Below are 16,559 nucleotides of genomic sequence, written 5' to 3'. Positions count from 1 at the left end.
ATTTAATCTCCCAGCCACGCGTCACGTTTCGGTTTAATGGCTCATTAAATCTCGCAGCTTGGAGTTGCTAGATTTCTTCAAGCGTCGCCACACGTCACTTGCCCCCTGTTTCTCTCTTTGCCACGCGTCGAAAATAGAGTGGCCATCAGTTTAAATCTCGTAGCATGAAACTGCGAGATTACGTGAGCATTATTTTGGGAAAAAATTTTCCAATTAGAGTGTTATTTTATATTTTATTTCTTTTTAATTATAAAACGGGAAAAAACTCTCCGGGACCCAAAAAAATAAATAAATATAAAGAGAGTTAGTGCCTTCTGGTACTCTGGAAGCCCTACCCAGCCCTTACCCCGCCTGCGTCTCAGGTCTCAGGTACGGCTACACTCCTACTCTGCAAATCTAGGGTTCTCTCGCTCTCTCTTGCAGTCTCTCTCTCTCTCTCTCTGCAATCCTGTTCATTTTTGTTTAATTTTGTTTTTATGTGTCTCATTTTCGCAGATAAAAGCTTCGTTACATCAAGGGAACTTCTGGTGAAGCAGAAAATGGTGCGGCATCATAGAATGAAAGGGCAGAAGCGAAAGAAGCGGGAGGAGAACTATGACAGAGAAGAAATGGAACAAATGATTGAAGAGGAGAAGGCAACGATAGATACCCATGATGAGCCCAACGCCGAACAGACCGTCGATGAGCTTCCGGGTATTCCAGTTGTTACATATGACCAGAGCTCTAAGGCAGGGGCAATCTTTGTTCTTGAGAGGGCTTCTTTGGAAGTTGCTAAAGTCGGAAAGGTGAATAAATTGGAGCAGATGGCTGCTTGTTGGGATTTCTTAAGGATTGATGTTTCATAACCGTTCGGAAGCTCTCTTTGATCTTACTGTCTTTGATTCTCTATGCAGAGTTACCAGATTTTGAACTCGGAAGATCATTCCAATTTTTTGCGGAGAAATAACAAAAACCCTGCCGATTACAGGCCTGATATTGTTCATCAGGTTAGTCGTTAGTGGGCTTTTTTGAATTTCACTTATAGCACTGTCTGTGAAAAATATTGTAGTCTGCCTCAAAATTTCTCTATCTATTTGCTAAATGGTTTCTGTCAAACCTAAAAAACTGAGCAAAGCTGATATTTGATTTGACGATTGGCTGCCTCCTTGCTTGGTCGATAATATATAGCGAGCACTGGGAAACATTTAGCTGAGGCTTTAATCTCATATTGGCAGCTCCAGCAACCTCAACTACCACCAAGTAAATTACTAATTAAATAAATGCACATAAAAGTAAAGTTTTCGAATCAAGATTCAAATTATGAATCAAAATCCTAATTTTAGGAATTGAGAATCGAATGGAATTGTAAGATTTGTTACCAATTTTCAAAATCTGACCTCAAATGCATATACTGCTTAATGCAACAAAATACTAAAACACAATTAAAATTTTAAGAGTAAAAATTCTTTTTCATGTGTATGCTTTCTCTAAAGAGTCCAAACAATAAAAGGTAAGGGAAAGAGTCAAGAAAAATTATTAAAAACTAACATTATGTTCTTTAAGGTAACAAATCAAGGAAAATAATAGAGAAAAATGAACTTTTGGTGTTTATTAGCAATAAAAAATTTCATATTTCATGCATACACTTTCTCTAATTAAAAAGCAAAAAAATAAAATAAAAAAATAAAACCTAAATGTAACTGATAAATATTTGGACAAACTACTAAAAAACCAAGCTTTGAATCTTAACAACACAGAGAAATGTGAGTATCACTGCATCACCATATCTGAGTAGTGTTCCACCCCATTTTTTGAGTGTTAGAACACTATACTCTTCAAATAGTGAAGAATGGTTTTATGAGGCATCAAAAAATCAAAACTTTTGTTTTCTTTTCATTTTTTTTAAGCATAGAATTGATGTAGAGAAGGAATGAAATACAATTGTGCTAAAATAAAAGGAATAAAAATGGCTGTTTGTGGGGTTTTAAAATGAGTTTGGTTTGACCGTGTTAGAAAGATTGGACAAGTATTGTTGTATTTCTTGTGTTTAAGAGTATACATGGGTGCCTATTTATATAGGAGGCACGGAGTGCTGTACAAGTAAATAGGAGTGCTGTACAAGTAATATGAGTGTAGTACAAGCAGTACAAGTACAGTACAAGTAATAAGAGTGTAGTACAAATAAATAAGGGTTGGGCTTTAGTCCAAAGCCTAATACACGTTAATAGCCCCCCTCAAACTAAAGGTGGGTGGGAGACCAACTTGAGGTTGTCAACCAAAGCACGATGACGTCCCTTTGATGTGACTTGGTGAAGATATTTGCAAACTGATCTTTAGAAGCATGGTTTTAAATAACGGCCGTTACGTAGCGTAACGGCCGATACGTAACGGAAATCAGAGGGCCCGAAACCGATACGGGCCGATATCGCGGTTCGGAAAAAATTCACGGCCGTAACGGCCGTTACGGAGGCGTAACGGCACGTAACGGCCGATACTCCAACGTTACATGTCGTAACGTCCGTTACGGACCGTTACATGGCCGACAGGTAGCATATTCGCTGACGGGCAGCAGGCAGCAACGCTGCTTTCCCCCTCTCCCCAGTCCCCACACCCATCTGCCATTCAAAGGCTAAAAAGGAAAGTTACAAACTGACCTTGAAAATTTGTTGGCCTTCGGCAATAAGAAGGCTTCGAGGCTACCGAGCAGATCTACTCAGAATTGCAGACTTGCAGTTCCAGGCTTCCAGTTCCAGCAACTTGGCGAGTCACCGGCGACGGAAAAAGGTCTGCAGCAGCTCCGCCAGTCATCGCAGTCGGCACCTTCCTCCGCCAGTCGTCGCAGTCGCACCAGCCAGCCTCTCGATTTCAGCTTCGGAGACTCGGAGCTTGGAGTCATCGCTGGCTCGCTGCTTTTGCTTCGCTCCTTCGACTGTTCGAGGCTCCTCTGAGTTCCCTCGAATCCCTCCTCTCTCTCGGTCTGACTCGACTACAGGCCTCAGCGTATGAGACACTCTAACACCCACAGCACTTTTCATTATGTTTTTTTTGTTTTTTAAATTATATTTTGTTGCACCACAGGCCACAGCCCTTTTCATTCCTTTCATTCTGTTTATTTTTTAAAATTATATTTTGTTGTAAAATAGGTTTGTTAAATTGAATTAAAAAAAAGTAATTTAATAGAGTAAAAAATTAGAAATCATTAATAATTATGTAAAATAAAATTTTCTTAATTTATAAATATTTTAATTGTATTATATTTTTTAAAAGATAATTATGAAAATTAATTCCATGACATAGCAAGCAATTATTAATATTATATAATTAATATTTTTTAAGGTTAGTAAATAATTAATATTTACCAATAATAATTGAAGCCTTTTTTATAATAATATTTGAATATCAATAATCCACTACTGCATTCACCATCTAAACAAAGCATTAAAATAATGTATGTACACAAGACATCCATGTGATGGCATTTTATATTATCTAGGCTTAATTGAGCTCTATTTTTCACCATTCTTAAAGAATTCCAAGGAATACTCTGCACAATTATTATAATATTTAGTCTTAGGATTTGCCAAACTTATAGAAATAAAATTAATTCATGGCACCAATTGGCTAACATACTATTTATGTCAGCTGGATAAAGTGGTCATTTTGATAAAGAAGATATCATATTCACTCCCATCTATTGAAAAAATATTAAATAATATTCATATTATAAAAGAAAAAAAAATTAAATAACATCTGTCACCCATTTTATGTTACATGTGTATCTACTTGCCATTTCTTGAGTAGGTTGACCCTGTTTATTAATATTTTTTAAGTTTTAAAACATTATTTTGACCTTAAATTTAAAATTAGGTAAAATAAATGTTTACATCTATTTTTTGTTTTTAGTTATCAAATAAAGTAAAAATTAATAACTTAATAAAAAAAAATTAATCTAATAGTTAATACATTAATAAATTTGATTTTTACTAATTACTACTAGAATTTGTAGAAAATTTTAATTTTAATCCATATACTGAGAAAATGTTTAAAAAATTAAATAGTCAATTTGTAATGTATGGATCTCTATTTGTGATGCTATGATGTATATGAAAATAGAGTAAAAATCTTTTTCACCTGTTAATTTCTTATAGTTATAAATGAAAATAAAATCAAGCTATAAAAAATAATGAAAATATCTTTTTAAAGATAAAGGAATATATTTTTTTTGTAATAAAATATCTAATATTTTATAATTTTGTTTATTTAAATATAAAAATAATAAACATTACTTATTATTTTTAATCAAATATTATACTTATTTTTACGTAATAAGTATTTAAAATTAGGACTATTTAGTACTTATTATTTAATATTTACTAAATTACTAATTATATTATTCCTGTCATTGTAGGAAGGTTGTAAGTTGTAACTTTGTATTTTCTTTATATTTTGTGTAGAGATCATCAAATTAAGTCTATCAATATGTCACGTGATAGAGGAAATGAAAACTTACCTAGTGAAGATATTGGATGGCATTTTGGTACTGCGGTAGACGGTAATAGACATGTTATTATGTGTAAATTATGTGGGAAGATAATCAAAGGGGGCATTACACGCTTGAAACAACACTTGGCACATAAAAAGGGTCAAGTAGCTGGATGCTCAAATGTGACCACACAAGTAAGAGAACAAATGATGAAACATCTACAACAGTATGCTGAGAAGAAAAGAGATAAACAAAAAAGGCAAGAAGAAGCAGAAGCCCAAATTAGAGGAGATTTTGAGAATTTGAGCGATGAAGAAGACTTGGAAGAAGAAAGTATGAGATTTGCTCGACAAGAAAGCATGCGATCACAACAACAATGGGAAGATAGACAAAGATTTCGAGCAAGAACAACTGGAAGGGGTAATATTTATGAAAAGGGAGGCGGCTCTGGCAGTGGTGCTACCAGTGGTTTCAATAGAGCAGGAGCTCGATCTTATAGTGGTCGAGAAGCTGGAGGTAGTGGACGACAATGGATCAATCCTGATGCCCCTGAAGCTAGACTAAAGGCAATGGATCCTATTTTAGAAAGAAGCAAGAGTGCGAAACAACCAAAACTCAACACAAAGTTACTGAAAGGTTTAAGAAGTAAATTAGGAAAAGCGGTTGGAAAATTCCTAATTTATAATCGGATTCCAGCGAATGTAGCTGACTCTCCATTTATGCAGCCTATGCTTGATATTGCTGCAGAGGTTGGAAAGGGGGTGAAGGGTCCATCACCCTATGAGATATCTGAAATTTATTTGGAGCAAGAGTATCAAGAAATGAAAAATTATATAGCTTCTTTTGCTGGAATTTGGAAGGAAAGAGGTGTAACACTTATGTGTGATGGTTGGTCAGGACCAACTAGAAAACACATTATAAACTTTTTAGTTTATTGTGATAGAGGCACCGTGTTTCATAAATCAGTTGATGCCTCTGATGTGCCAAGCAGAACAGCTGAATATTATTTCAGGTAATTTTCTAATTTTAATTGTATATACAAATAGTATTATGGACTTGCATGTTTTTAATTAAATAGTAGTAATTATTGAATATATAATTTCATTTCAGATTAATGGATGAGGTGGTTGAAGAAATTGGAGAGGAGAATGTTGTCCAAGTAGTGACTGATAATGAAGCTGCAATGAAGGCAGGAGGAAAATTATTAATGCAGAAGAGACCCAATCTCTATTGGACAGCATGTGCAGCTCATTGCATAGACCTTATTCTTGAAGATATTGGTAAGAAAAGTAACGTGAAGAAGGTCTTAGAAGATGCAAGAACAATAACCTCATTTATTTACAACCACACATGGACAGTGAATTTCATGAAGAAATTCACAAATAATAGAGAGTTACTTCGCCCTGCCATCACTCGATTTGCCACAAATTTCATTGCTTTGGAGACTATTGTCAGGCATAAACAAGCACTAAGGGAAATGTTTACATCTGATGCTTGGAAAAACTCAAGGTTTGGAATGGCAAAATTAGGCCCAGCATATGATTCAAAGAAAATTATCTTAGGCAAAGAGTTTTGGCAAAAGGCCTCTGATATAATTAAAGTGCAAGAACCCTTGGTGAAAGTTCTTAAATTGGTTGATGGTGATGAAAAACCAACCATGGGCTTCATATACGAGGCAATTGATAGGGCGAAGTTGGCCATTCAAAAAGATTGCCGGTTTTACAAAGACTATTGGAAAATTATTGACAACCGGTGGAGTTTTCAGTTGCACCAAGATTTGCACGCTGCTGGTAAGTGTAAATCAAATACAATTTCTTATTATTTTAACTTTTAAATTATGCATAGTTGCATTAGAAAACTATTGATTAATATGTTTCTAAATTTAATTGTAGGGTATTTTTTGAACCCACAATTTCTTTATGGTGCCCCACCCTCTCCTGAAGTTGCTAGAGAAGTCATGGATGGAGTTAAAAAAGTGATAACCAAGTTGGTACCCGATATAGATACTCAAATTCGGGCTATTAATCAAGTAAGTATTTGTTCCATTAAATTGAATAATGAATTGTTCTAGTATTCTGTAATACTTTCAAGAATAATTATTAATACATCTAATTAATTAATTATATTTCACAATCATCATTTTTTAGTTGTTGCTATATCGAGATAGGCAGGAGACTTTTGGAACCCCGTTGGCTCAAAGGGCAGTGAAACAAACAAATCCTGGTAAATATGGCTATATAGCTAAATAATGGAAAATTACTCTATTTTCTCTCTTTGTGTTCAAATTTGACTTTTGAAATACGCTATACTAACATAAAACTCTTTTTAATTATTCATGCAGCTGAATGGTGGATTCATTATGGCTTGTGTGCTCCTGAGCTCCAAAGAATAGCAATTAGAGTTCTTAGCCAGACCACATCAGCTTCGAACTGTGAGCGTAATTGGAGCACCTTTAGCCTCATCCATACGAAAACAAGAAATAGATTAAAGTATATGAGACTACAAAAACTTGTTTTCGTACATTACAACATGAGGTTAAAGTTAAGACGTACAATGAGAAGAAGCCAACGAGAAATTGAAGAGGGTTTCAATCCTATCAATTTGGACTACATTTTCGAAGAAGATGATCCTTTAAGTCAATGGTTAGAGGAGAGAGAGACACCACTACTCGATGGTCAGGACAATTCAAATTGGTTAAATGAAGAGGTTGGTGGTACTACAGAAGGAGGTGATCAACCACCAATAAACGCGCATGATGATTCAGGTTCAAGCCCTGAACGTACACAAAGTGATGACAATCTTGGTTTGAGCCCACCAAGTGATGATAATGGTAATAGTGGTGCTGGAGCTGGGGTTGGGGGGGGTGGCAGTGGTGGTGGTGGAGGCGGCGGTGTAGAATATAATTATGGATATGATACAGGGACATCATTTGGAAGGGATATATATCCTTCTGATCCTTATGGACTACATGACATACCTGAAAATTATGACTTGGGTATTCCTCCAGGGAACCAATCTTCACAACCCAGGAGAAGGAGGAGTGCTCGTGGTGACCCTAGCGATTCTACTGAAGATTCATATGGTGTGGTTCGTAGTTTTGGCGACTTTGGTTTAGATGGTTCATCATCACAATCATTTGGATCTCATCCAGCATATCCACATTATGCATCTCGTGACTCACATTTTTATCCCAGTGGATTAGGAATCTCAGGATCTAGTGAGTCTTCTTCTACACACTACCCAGAGCCAGCCCCTGCCCCAACTTATAGACATTATTCAGGAGAATTTTCATCAACAGTACATTTTCAAGAGCAACAACAAAATGATGCAAACTTGGGTTCATTCAACTATGTATTTCCACAAGGATGGGGAGATAATTTCCCATCCCAATCTCAAGATACAGATGCAAATTATGAAGACCCTCCACGTCATTCTTTTTGGTGGTGACATGTGTTATATTATAAATTTGTAATATTGTATTCATGTATTTTCAATTATTTATTGATATTTGATATTAATCACTTTTTAAATTCATGTATGTGTAATGTGTATATTGAGTATTAAGTCTATTGAGTATTGATTCATTTTTAGTAACTTTATGACTTAAATTAATTGATTCTTATATTTCTACATCTTTTTACTCATTAAAGTAATGTAAACTATAAAAAAATATGCTTTTTTTTGTAAACAGCGCACTAAAATTAATATAAAAATCATAATGCCTATTAAAAAGCATTTGTAGGTTGAATGAAAGCCTTCAAAATTCATTAAAAATCATGTATTAATGGATTTCATGCTTATTTTTTAATTTTCGCATGGTTGTGCATGCGTGAAAAAAATTCACGACCGTTACGCCCGCTTCCCGTTACGTAACACCCGCGTCTCCCGTGACCCGCGACACCCGCGACCGTTTCGCGACGTTACCCGCGACCGCGATTTCGAACCATGCTCTCAAGCTCTTCTCAGTTTCTTCTAAACATGGTTCGAAATCGCGGTCGCGGGTAACGTCGCGAAACGGTCGCGGGTGTCGCGGGTCACGGGAGACGCGGGTGTTACGTAACGGGAAGCGGGCGTAACGGTCGTGAATTTTTTTCACGCATGCACAACCATGCGAAAATTAAAAAATAAGCATGAAATCCATTAATACATGATTTTTAATGAATTTTGAAGGCTTTCATTCAACCTACAAATGCTTTTTAATAGGCATTATGATTTTTATATTAATTTTAGTGCGCTGTTTACAAAAAAAAGCATATTTTTTTATAGTTTACATTACTTTAATGAGTAAAAAGATGTAGAAATATAAGAATCAATTAATTTAAGTCATAAAGTTACTAAAAATGAATCAATACTCAATAGACTTAATACTCAATATACACATTACACATACATGAATTTAAAAAGTGATTAATATCAAATATCAATAAATAATTGAAAATACATGAATACAATATTACAAATTTATAATATAACACATGTCACCACCAAAAAGAATGACGTGGAGGGTCTTCATAATTTGCATCTGTATCTTGAGATTGGGATGGGAAATTATCTCCCCATCCTTGTGGAAATACATAGTTGAATGAACCCAAGTTTGCATCATTTTGTTGTTGCTCTTGAAAATGTACTGTTGATGAAAATTCTCCTGAATAATGTCTATAAGTTGGGGCAGGGGCTGGCTCTGGGTAGTGTGTAGAAGAAGACTCACTAGATCCTGAGATTCCTAATCCACTGGGATAAAAATGTGAGTCACGAGATGCATAATGTGGATATGCTGGATGAGATCCAAATGATTGTGATGATGAACCATCTAAACCAAAGTCGCCAAAACTACGAACCACACCATATGAATCTTCAGTAGAATCGCTAGGGTCACCACGAGCACTCCTCCTTCTCCTGGGTTGTGAAGATTGGTTCCCTGGAGGAATACCCAAGTCATAATTTTCAGGTATGTCATGTAGTCCATAAGGATCAGAAGGATATATATCCCTTCCAAATGATGTCCCTGTATCATATCCATAATTATATTCTACACCGCCGCCTCCACCACCACCACTGCCACCCCCCCCAACCCCAGCTCCAGCACCACTATTACCATTATCATCACTTGGTGGGCTCAAACCAAGATTGTCATCACTTTGTGTACGTTCAGGGCTTGAACCTGAATCATCATGCGCGTTTATTGGTGGTTGATCACCTCCTTCTGTAGTACCACCAACCTCTTCATTTAACCAATTTGAATTGTCCTGACCATCGAGTAGTGGTGTCTCTCTCTCCTCTAACCATTGACTTAAAGGATCATCTTCTTCGAAAATGTAGTCCAAATTGATAGGATTGAAACCCTCTTCAATTTCTCGTTGGCTTCTTCTCATTGTACGTCTTAACTTTAACCTCATGTTGTAATGTACGAAAACAAGTTTTTGTAGTCTCATATACTTTAATCTATTTCTTGTTTTCGTATGGATGAGGCTAAAGGTGCTCCAATTACGCTCACAGTTCGAAGCTGATGTGGTCTGGCTAAGAACTCTAATTGCTATTCTTTGGAGCTCAGGAGCACACAAGCCATAATGAATCCACCATTCAGCTGCATGAATAATTAAAAAGAGTTTTATGTTAGTATAGCGTATTTCAAAAGTCAAATTTGAACACAAAGAGAGAAAATAGAGTAATTTTCCATTATTTAGCTATATAGCCATATTTACCAGGATTTGTTTGTTTCACTGCCCTTTGAGCCAACGGGGTTCCAAAAGTCTCCTGCCTATCTCGATATAGCAACAACTAAAAAATGATGATTGTGAAATATAATTAATTAATTAGATGTATTAATAATTATTCTTGAAAGTATTACAGAATACTAGAACAATTCATTATTCAATTTAATGGAACAAATACTTACTTGATTAATAGCCCGAATTTGAGTATCTATATCGGGTACCAACTTGGTTATCACTTTTTTAACTCCATCCATGACTTCTCTAGCAACTTCAGGAGAGGGTGGGGCACCATAAAGAAATTGTGGGTTCAAAAAATACCCTACAATTAAATTTAGAAACATATTAATCAATAGTTTTCTAATGCAACTATGCATAATTTAAAAGTTAAAATAATAAGAAATTGTATTTGATTTACACTTACCAGCAGCGTGCAAATCTTGGTGCAACTGAAAACTCCACCGGTTGTCAATAATTTTCCAATAGTCTTTGTAAAACCGGCAATCTTTTTGAATGGCCAACTTCGCCCTATCAATTGCCTCGTATATGAAGCCCATGGTTGGTTTTTCATCACCATCAACCAATTTAAGAACTTTCACCAAGGGTTCTTGCACTTTAATTATATCAGAGGCCTTTTGCCAAAACTCTTTGCCTAAGATAATTTTCTTTGAATCATATGCTGGGCCTAATTTTGCCATTCCAAACCTTGAGTTTTTCCAAGCATCAGATGTAAACATTTCCCTTAGTGCTTGTTTATGCCTGACAATAGTCTCCAAAGCAATGAAATTTGTGGCAAATCGAGTGATGGCAGGGCGAAGTAACTCTCTATTATTTGTGAATTTCTTCATGAAATTCACTGTCCATGTGTGGTTGTAAATAAATGAGGTTATTGTTCTTGCATCTTCTAAGACCTTCTTCACGTTACTTTTCTTACCAATATCTTCAAGAATAAGGTCTATGCAATGAGCTGCACATGCTGTCCAATAGAGATTGGGTCTCTTCTGCATTAATAATTTTCCTCCTGCCTTCATTGCAGCTTCATTATCAGTCACTACTTGGACAACATTCTCCTCTCCAATTTCTTCAACCACCTCATCCATTAATCTGAAATGAAATTATATATTCAATAATTACTACTATTTAATTAAAAACATGCAAGTCCATAATACTATTTGTATATACAATTAAAATTAGAAAATTACCTGAAATAATATTCAGCTGTTCTGCTTGGCACATCAGAGGCATCAACTGATTTATGAAACACGGTGCCTCTATCACAATAAACTAAAAAGTTTATAATGTGTTTTCTAGTTGGTCCTGACCAACCATCACACATAAGTGTTACACCTCTTTCCTTCCAAATTCCAGCAAAAGAAGCTATATAATTTTTCATTTCTTGATACTCTTGCTCCAAATAAATTTCAGATATCTCATAGGGTGATGGACCCTTCACCCCCTTTCCAACCTCTGCAGCAATATCAAGCATAGGCTGCATAAATGGAGAGTCAGCTACATTCGCTGGAATCCGATTATAAATTAGGAATTTTCCAACCGCTTTTCCTAATTTACTTCTTAAACCTTTCAGTAACTTTGTGTTGAGTTTTGGTTGTTTCGCACTCTTGCTTCTTTCTAAAATAGGATCCATTGCCTTTAGTCTAGCTTCAGGGGCATCAGGATTGATCCATTGTCGTCCACTACCTCCAGCTTCTCGACCACTATAAGATCGAGCTCCTGCTCTATTGAAACCACTGGTAGCACCACTGCCAGAGCCGCCTCCCTTTTCATAAATATTACCCCTTCCAGTTGTTCTTGCTCGAAATCTTTGTCTATCTTCCCATTGTTGTTGTGATCGCATGCTTTCTTGTCGAGCAAATCTCATACTTTCTTCTTCCAAGTCTTCTTCATCGCTCAAATTCTCAAAATCTCCTCTAATTTGGGCTTCTGCTTCTTCTTGCCTTTTTTGTTTATCTCTTTTCTTCTCAGCATACTGTTGTAGATGTTTCATCATTTGTTCTCTTACTTGTGTGGTCACATTTGAGCATCCAGCTACTTGACCCTTTTATGTGCCAAGTGTTGTTTCAAGCGTGTAATGCCCCCTTTGATTATCTTCCCACATAATTTACACATAATAACATGTCTATTACCGTCTACCGCAGTACCAAAATGCCATCCAATATCTTCACTAGGTAAGTTTTCATTTCCTCTATCACGTGACATATTGATAGACTTAATTTGATGATCTCTACACAAAATATAAAGAAAATACAAAGTTACAACTTACAACCTTCCTACAATGACAGGAATAATATAATTAGTAATTTAGTAAATATTAAATAATAAGTACTAAATAGTCCTAATTTTAAATACTTATTACGTAAAAATAAGTATAATATTTGATTAAAAATAATAAGTAATGTTTATTATTTTTATATTTAAATAAACAAAATTATAAAATATTAGATATTTTATTACAAAAAAAATATATTCCTTTATCTTTAAAAAGATATTTTCATTATTTTTTATAGCTTGATTTTATTTTCATTTATAACTATAAGAAATTAACAGGTGAAAAAGATTTTTACTCTATTTTCATATACATCATAGCAACACAAATAGAGATCCATACATGACAAATTGACTATTTAATTTGTAAACATTTTCTCAGTATATGGATTAAAATTAAAATTTTCTACAAATTCTAGTAGTAATTAGTAAAAATCAAATTTATTAATGTATTAACTATTAGATTAATTTTTTTTTATTAAGTTATTAATTTTTACTTTATTTGATAACTAAAAACAAAAAATAGATGTAAACATTTATTTTACCTAATTTTAAATTTAAGGTCAAAATAATGTTTTAAAACTTAAAAAATATTAATAAACAGGGTCAACCTACTCAAGAAATGGCAAGTAGATACACATGTAACATAAAATGGGTGACAGATGTTATTTAATTTTTTTTTCTTTTATAATATGAATATTATTTAATATTTTTTCAATAGATGGGAGTGAATATGATATCTTCTTTATCAAATGACCACTTTATCCAGCTGACATAAATAGTATGTTAGCCAATTGGTGCCATGAATTAATTTTATTTCTATAAGTTTGGCAAATCCTAAGACTAAATATTATAATAATTGTGCAGAGTATTCCTTGGAATTCTTTAAGAATGGTGAAAAATAGAGCTCAATTAAGCCTAGATAATATAAAATGCCATCACATGGATGTCTTGTGTACATACATTATTTTAATGCTTTGTTTAGATGGTGAATGCAGTAGTGGATTATTGATATTCAAATATTATTATAAAAAAGGCTTCAATTATTATTGGTAAATATTAATTATTTACTAACCTTAAAAAATATTAATTATATAATATTAATAATTGCTTGCTATGTCATGGAATTAATTTTCATAATTATCTTTTAAAAAATATAATACAATTAAAATATTTATAAATTAAGAAAATTTTATTTTACATAATTATTAATGATTTCTAATTTTTTACTCTATTAAATTACTTTTTTTTTAATTCAATTTAACAAACCTATTTTACAACAAAATATAATTTTAAAAAATAAACAGAATGAAAGGAATGAAAAGGGCTGTGGCCTGTGGTGCAACAAAATATAATTTAAAAAACAAAAAAAACATAATGAAAAGTGCTGTGGGTGTTAGAGTGTCTCATACGCTGAGGCCTGTAGTCGAGTCAGACCGAGAGAGAGGAGGGATTCGAGGGAACTCAGAGGAGCCTCGAACAGTCGAAGGAGCGAAGCAAAAGCAGCGAGCCAGCGATGACTCCAAGCTCCGAGTCTCCGAAGCTGAAATCGAGAGGCTGGCTGGTGCGACTGCGACGACTGGCGGAGGAAGGTGCCGACTGCGATGACTGGCGGAGCTGCTGCAGACCTTTTTCCGTCGCCGGTGACTCGCCAAGTTGCTGGAACTGGAAGCCTGGAACTGCAAGTCTGCAATTCTGAGTAGATCTGCTCGGTAGCCTCGAAGCCTTCTTATTGCCGAAGGCCAACAAATTTTCAAGGTCAGTTTGTAACTTTCCTTTTTAGCCTTTGAATGGCAGATGGGTGTGGGGACTGGGGAGAGGGGGAAAGCAGCGTTGCTGCCTGCTGCCCGTCAGCGAATATGCTACCTGTCGGCCATGTAACGGTCCGTAACGGACGTTACGACATGTAACGTTGGAGTATCGGCCGTTACGTGCCGTTACGCCTCCGTAACGGCCGTTACGGCCGTGAATTTTTTCCGAACCGCGATATCGGCCCGTATCGGTTTCGGGCCCTCTGATTTCCGTTACGTATCGGCCGTTACGCTACGTAACGGCCGTTATTTAAAACCATGCTTGAGAGCACCATGGACAAGATGATAACGGATAAAATGAATCAATTTCAATGTGTTTAGTCCGTTCATGGAAGACATCATTGTGAGCAATGTGAATGACACTTTGATTGTCACAATAAAGAGGAGTAGCAAAGGATGTGGACACACCTAAGTCCTTGAGTAGCCATTGTAGCCAAAGGAGCTCAGATGTGGTATCAGCAAGGGCACGATATTCTGCTTCAGTATTAGAGTGGGGCACAAGGGTTTGTTTCTTAGTTCGCCAAGAAATCAGAGAAGTGCCAAGAAGAAAACAATAACCAGTGGTCGACGTGCGATTAGTGGGATCTCTTGCCCAATTAGCATCAGAGAATGCATGGAGAAAAAGCGGAGATTGAGCAGAGTAGAAAAGACCATGGAAGAGAGTGCCCTTTGGATATCGAAGAATGTGCAGAAAAGCAGCATAGTGAGTCGAACGTGGAGGAGACAGATATCGGCTCACCTGGTGAACAACATAGGAGATGTCTGGATGTGTGACAGTGAGATAAACTAGGCTGCCAATCAAGTGTCTGTAAATAGAGGGATTAGACAATGGTATTAGAGCCACTACTCTAACCTTTTCTTAGCAGTCTTGTTTTCTTGGTGTTGTTCCTTTCCTATAACGCTTCTGCCGCCGTCAAGGAACCACACCACAAACCACTGCATCCTCTGTCGCCGCCGTGCTCATCATTCCAATTAAGCTTCTGTAGGTACCATCAAGATCGTAGTTCGCCAATCTACGCATCGGTGGAAACCAGGACGTTATTGGAGCTCGCACGCACCCGCATGTGCCGTCGCTGTGTTCTGCTTCAAAGTCCACATGCCCGCCTGTTGTCTACACACGCTACACGCACCCACGCACTCGCCATGTCAGCATTGTTGATCGTTGGCCTGAGTGTTGACCGTTGACTTTTTCATTGTTGATTTTTTCAGACCAGGTTCTCCTTACCCAGTTTTTCGCGTAGATTTCATTTTTGCAGTTTATTTTTGCATATTGCGCCTCTAAATGGATAAAAAAGACATTTTTCTTCCTCGTCCCATCAATACTACATTGGAGGGGACTAGGAATTATTTATCTTGGTCTTAAGCTATGCACAGTTTTCTTATTCTTAAGGGTCACATGCTTTGACAATATTGTGCTGGTGCAATCATTATTCCTGTCAAGGGGCAAGCAGAAGAAGCTACTGCATTCACTGCTCGCATAGTTGAATGGGATAGTCATAACCATATGATCCTTACTTGGTTCCGGAACACTTCCATTCCTTCCATCTCCAATTTGTTGGGCAGCTTTGATGATGCAAAATCTGCATGGGATATGTTGGCCTTCCACTTCTCACGGATCCATGATATATCACTTAGTGGTTGAGTTGCATCAACTTCGGCAAGAACCAGAGCAATCTATCAATGACTACTATGATTAGCTTCGCTTCCTTTGGGACCAAATTTACCTTTTTGATCCAACTTGGGTATGCTCAAAAGATGCTCAACGATGTGTTGCTGTTCGAGATGAATTTCATCTCTATGAGTTCTTGATGTCACTTGATAAAGCCTATGAGCCCATTCGAGGTTAGCTTCTTAATCGCAGTCCTCCTCCCTCTCTTGATACTGCTGTAAATGAGTTGGATGGAGAAGATGCTTGTCTTGCAACCCTTCAAGCCCAGAATAAGCTGAATGTTCTGGCTATCGCTCCCTTTGCTCCCACAGAGCAACCTTTGCAATCAGGGTTTGATGCCTCTAGCTTTGGCAATCGTCGCAAGCAGTCCAACAAAAAGTTCTGCAACTATTGCAAGCGTCCTGGCCACACTATTAAGACTCGTTACCGTCGCAACAAATCTATTGCAGTTGTTGCCAAATTCTAAGTCTACTCCGCCAATGCCTTCCGTCTCAGCTAAATCTCAGTCTTCTGGATCCTCTATCCACCTCTCCTCAACTGAATTACAGGACATAATAGCTCAGGCTATTTGTATGGCTGGTAATGCATCTTGTTCCATTGCTCTCTCGGTCTTTCCTGGTAAG

General features: G+C 36.3%; 5 protein-coding genes across 7 annotated transcripts in view; 3 read left to right on the top strand and 2 right to left on the bottom strand.

Moving 5' to 3' along the window:
• Nucleotides 1-278: 278 nt before the first annotated feature.
• The window catches only part of LOC131161851 (uncharacterized), a 48,823-nt gene continuing 32,542 nt past the window's right edge, over nucleotides 279-16,559 (top strand). For 2 of the 3 annotated variants that reach the window (XM_058117834.1, XM_058117832.1), the window contains exons 1-3: nucleotides 279-369; nucleotides 496-785; nucleotides 894-986. In XM_058117834.1, coding sequence (XP_057973817.1) covers nucleotides 540-785; nucleotides 894-986 — 339 coding nt within the window. In that variant the 5' untranslated portion in view covers nucleotides 279-369; nucleotides 496-539. Of the gene's footprint in view, nucleotides 402-495; nucleotides 786-893; nucleotides 987-16,559 lie in introns of all 3 variants that reach the window. The other variant, XM_058117833.1, reaches the window with a different exon arrangement.
• Nucleotides 2,328-5,861, top strand: LOC131161850 (uncharacterized). The gene is made up of 2 exons (XM_058117831.1): nucleotides 2,328-2,979; nucleotides 4,434-5,861. Exon 2 carries the CDS (start codon nucleotides 4,459-4,461, stop codon nucleotides 5,476-5,478), a length of 1,020 nt encoding a protein of 339 aa, XP_057973814.1. The 5' UTR covers nucleotides 2,328-2,979; nucleotides 4,434-4,458; the 3' UTR covers nucleotides 5,479-5,861.
• LOC131161848 (uncharacterized) lies at nucleotides 6,311-7,994 on the top strand. The gene is made up of 3 exons (XM_058117829.1): nucleotides 6,311-6,491; nucleotides 6,610-6,685; nucleotides 6,804-7,994. Exons 1-3 carry the CDS (start codon nucleotides 6,333-6,335, stop codon nucleotides 7,907-7,909), a joined length of 1,341 nt encoding a protein of 446 aa, XP_057973812.1. The 5' UTR covers nucleotides 6,311-6,332; the 3' UTR covers nucleotides 7,910-7,994.
• LOC131161849 (uncharacterized) lies at nucleotides 8,807-10,539 on the bottom strand. Its single transcript, XM_058117830.1, has 3 exons — nucleotides 10,359-10,539; nucleotides 10,165-10,240; nucleotides 8,807-10,046 (listed from the first exon to the last, which is right to left on the bottom strand). The coding sequence occupies exons 1-3, from the start codon at nucleotides 10,515-10,517 to the stop codon at nucleotides 8,941-8,943; spliced, it is 1,341 nt and encodes a 446-aa protein (XP_057973813.1). The 5' UTR covers nucleotides 10,518-10,539; the 3' UTR covers nucleotides 8,807-8,940.
• LOC131161852 (uncharacterized) lies at nucleotides 10,923-14,488 on the bottom strand. Its single transcript, XM_058117836.1, has 2 exons — nucleotides 13,869-14,488; nucleotides 10,923-12,415 (listed from the first exon to the last, which is right to left on the bottom strand). Exon 2 carries the CDS (start codon nucleotides 12,179-12,181, stop codon nucleotides 11,372-11,374), a length of 810 nt encoding a protein of 269 aa, XP_057973819.1. The 5' UTR covers nucleotides 12,182-12,415; nucleotides 13,869-14,488; the 3' UTR covers nucleotides 10,923-11,371.

The sequence above is a fragment of the Malania oleifera genome, chromosome 8 (assembly GCF_029873635.1).
Source record: "Malania oleifera isolate guangnan ecotype guangnan chromosome 8, ASM2987363v1, whole genome shotgun sequence".
NCBI classification, from domain to species: Eukaryota; Viridiplantae; Streptophyta; class Magnoliopsida; order Santalales; family Ximeniaceae; genus Malania; species Malania oleifera.
Note: the sequence above shows the minus strand (reverse complement) of the source record. Positions and strands in the feature narration are given on the sequence as shown.

Bases quoted from the DNA above. Each gene is read 5' to 3' on its own strand.
- LOC131161849 (XM_058117830.1), bottom strand. From the start codon at position 10,517: ATGTTTCTAAATTTAATTGTAGGGTATTTTTTGAACCCACAATTTCTT. The intron at 10,241-10,358 runs GTAAGTATTTGT...ATCATTTTTTAG, and splicing joins AAATTCGGGCTATTAATCAA to TTGTTGCTATATCGAGATAG. The intron at 10,047-10,164 runs GTAAATATGGCT...TTATTCATGCAG, and splicing joins AGTGAAACAAACAAATCCTG to CTGAATGGTGGATTCATTAT.
- LOC131161848 (XM_058117829.1), top strand. From the start codon at position 6,333: ATGTTTCTAAATTTAATTGTAGGGTATTTTTTGAACCCACAATTTCTT. The intron at 6,492-6,609 runs GTAAGTATTTGT...ATCATTTTTTAG, and splicing joins AAATTCGGGCTATTAATCAA to TTGTTGCTATATCGAGATAG. The intron at 6,686-6,803 runs GTAAATATGGCT...TTATTCATGCAG, and splicing joins AGTGAAACAAACAAATCCTG to CTGAATGGTGGATTCATTAT.
- LOC131161852 (XM_058117836.1), bottom strand. From the start codon at position 12,181: ATGATGAAACATCTACAACAGTATGCTGAGAAGAAAAGAGATAAACAA.
- LOC131161850 (XM_058117831.1), top strand. From the start codon at position 4,459: ATGTCACGTGATAGAGGAAATGAAAACTTACCTAGTGAAGATATTGGA.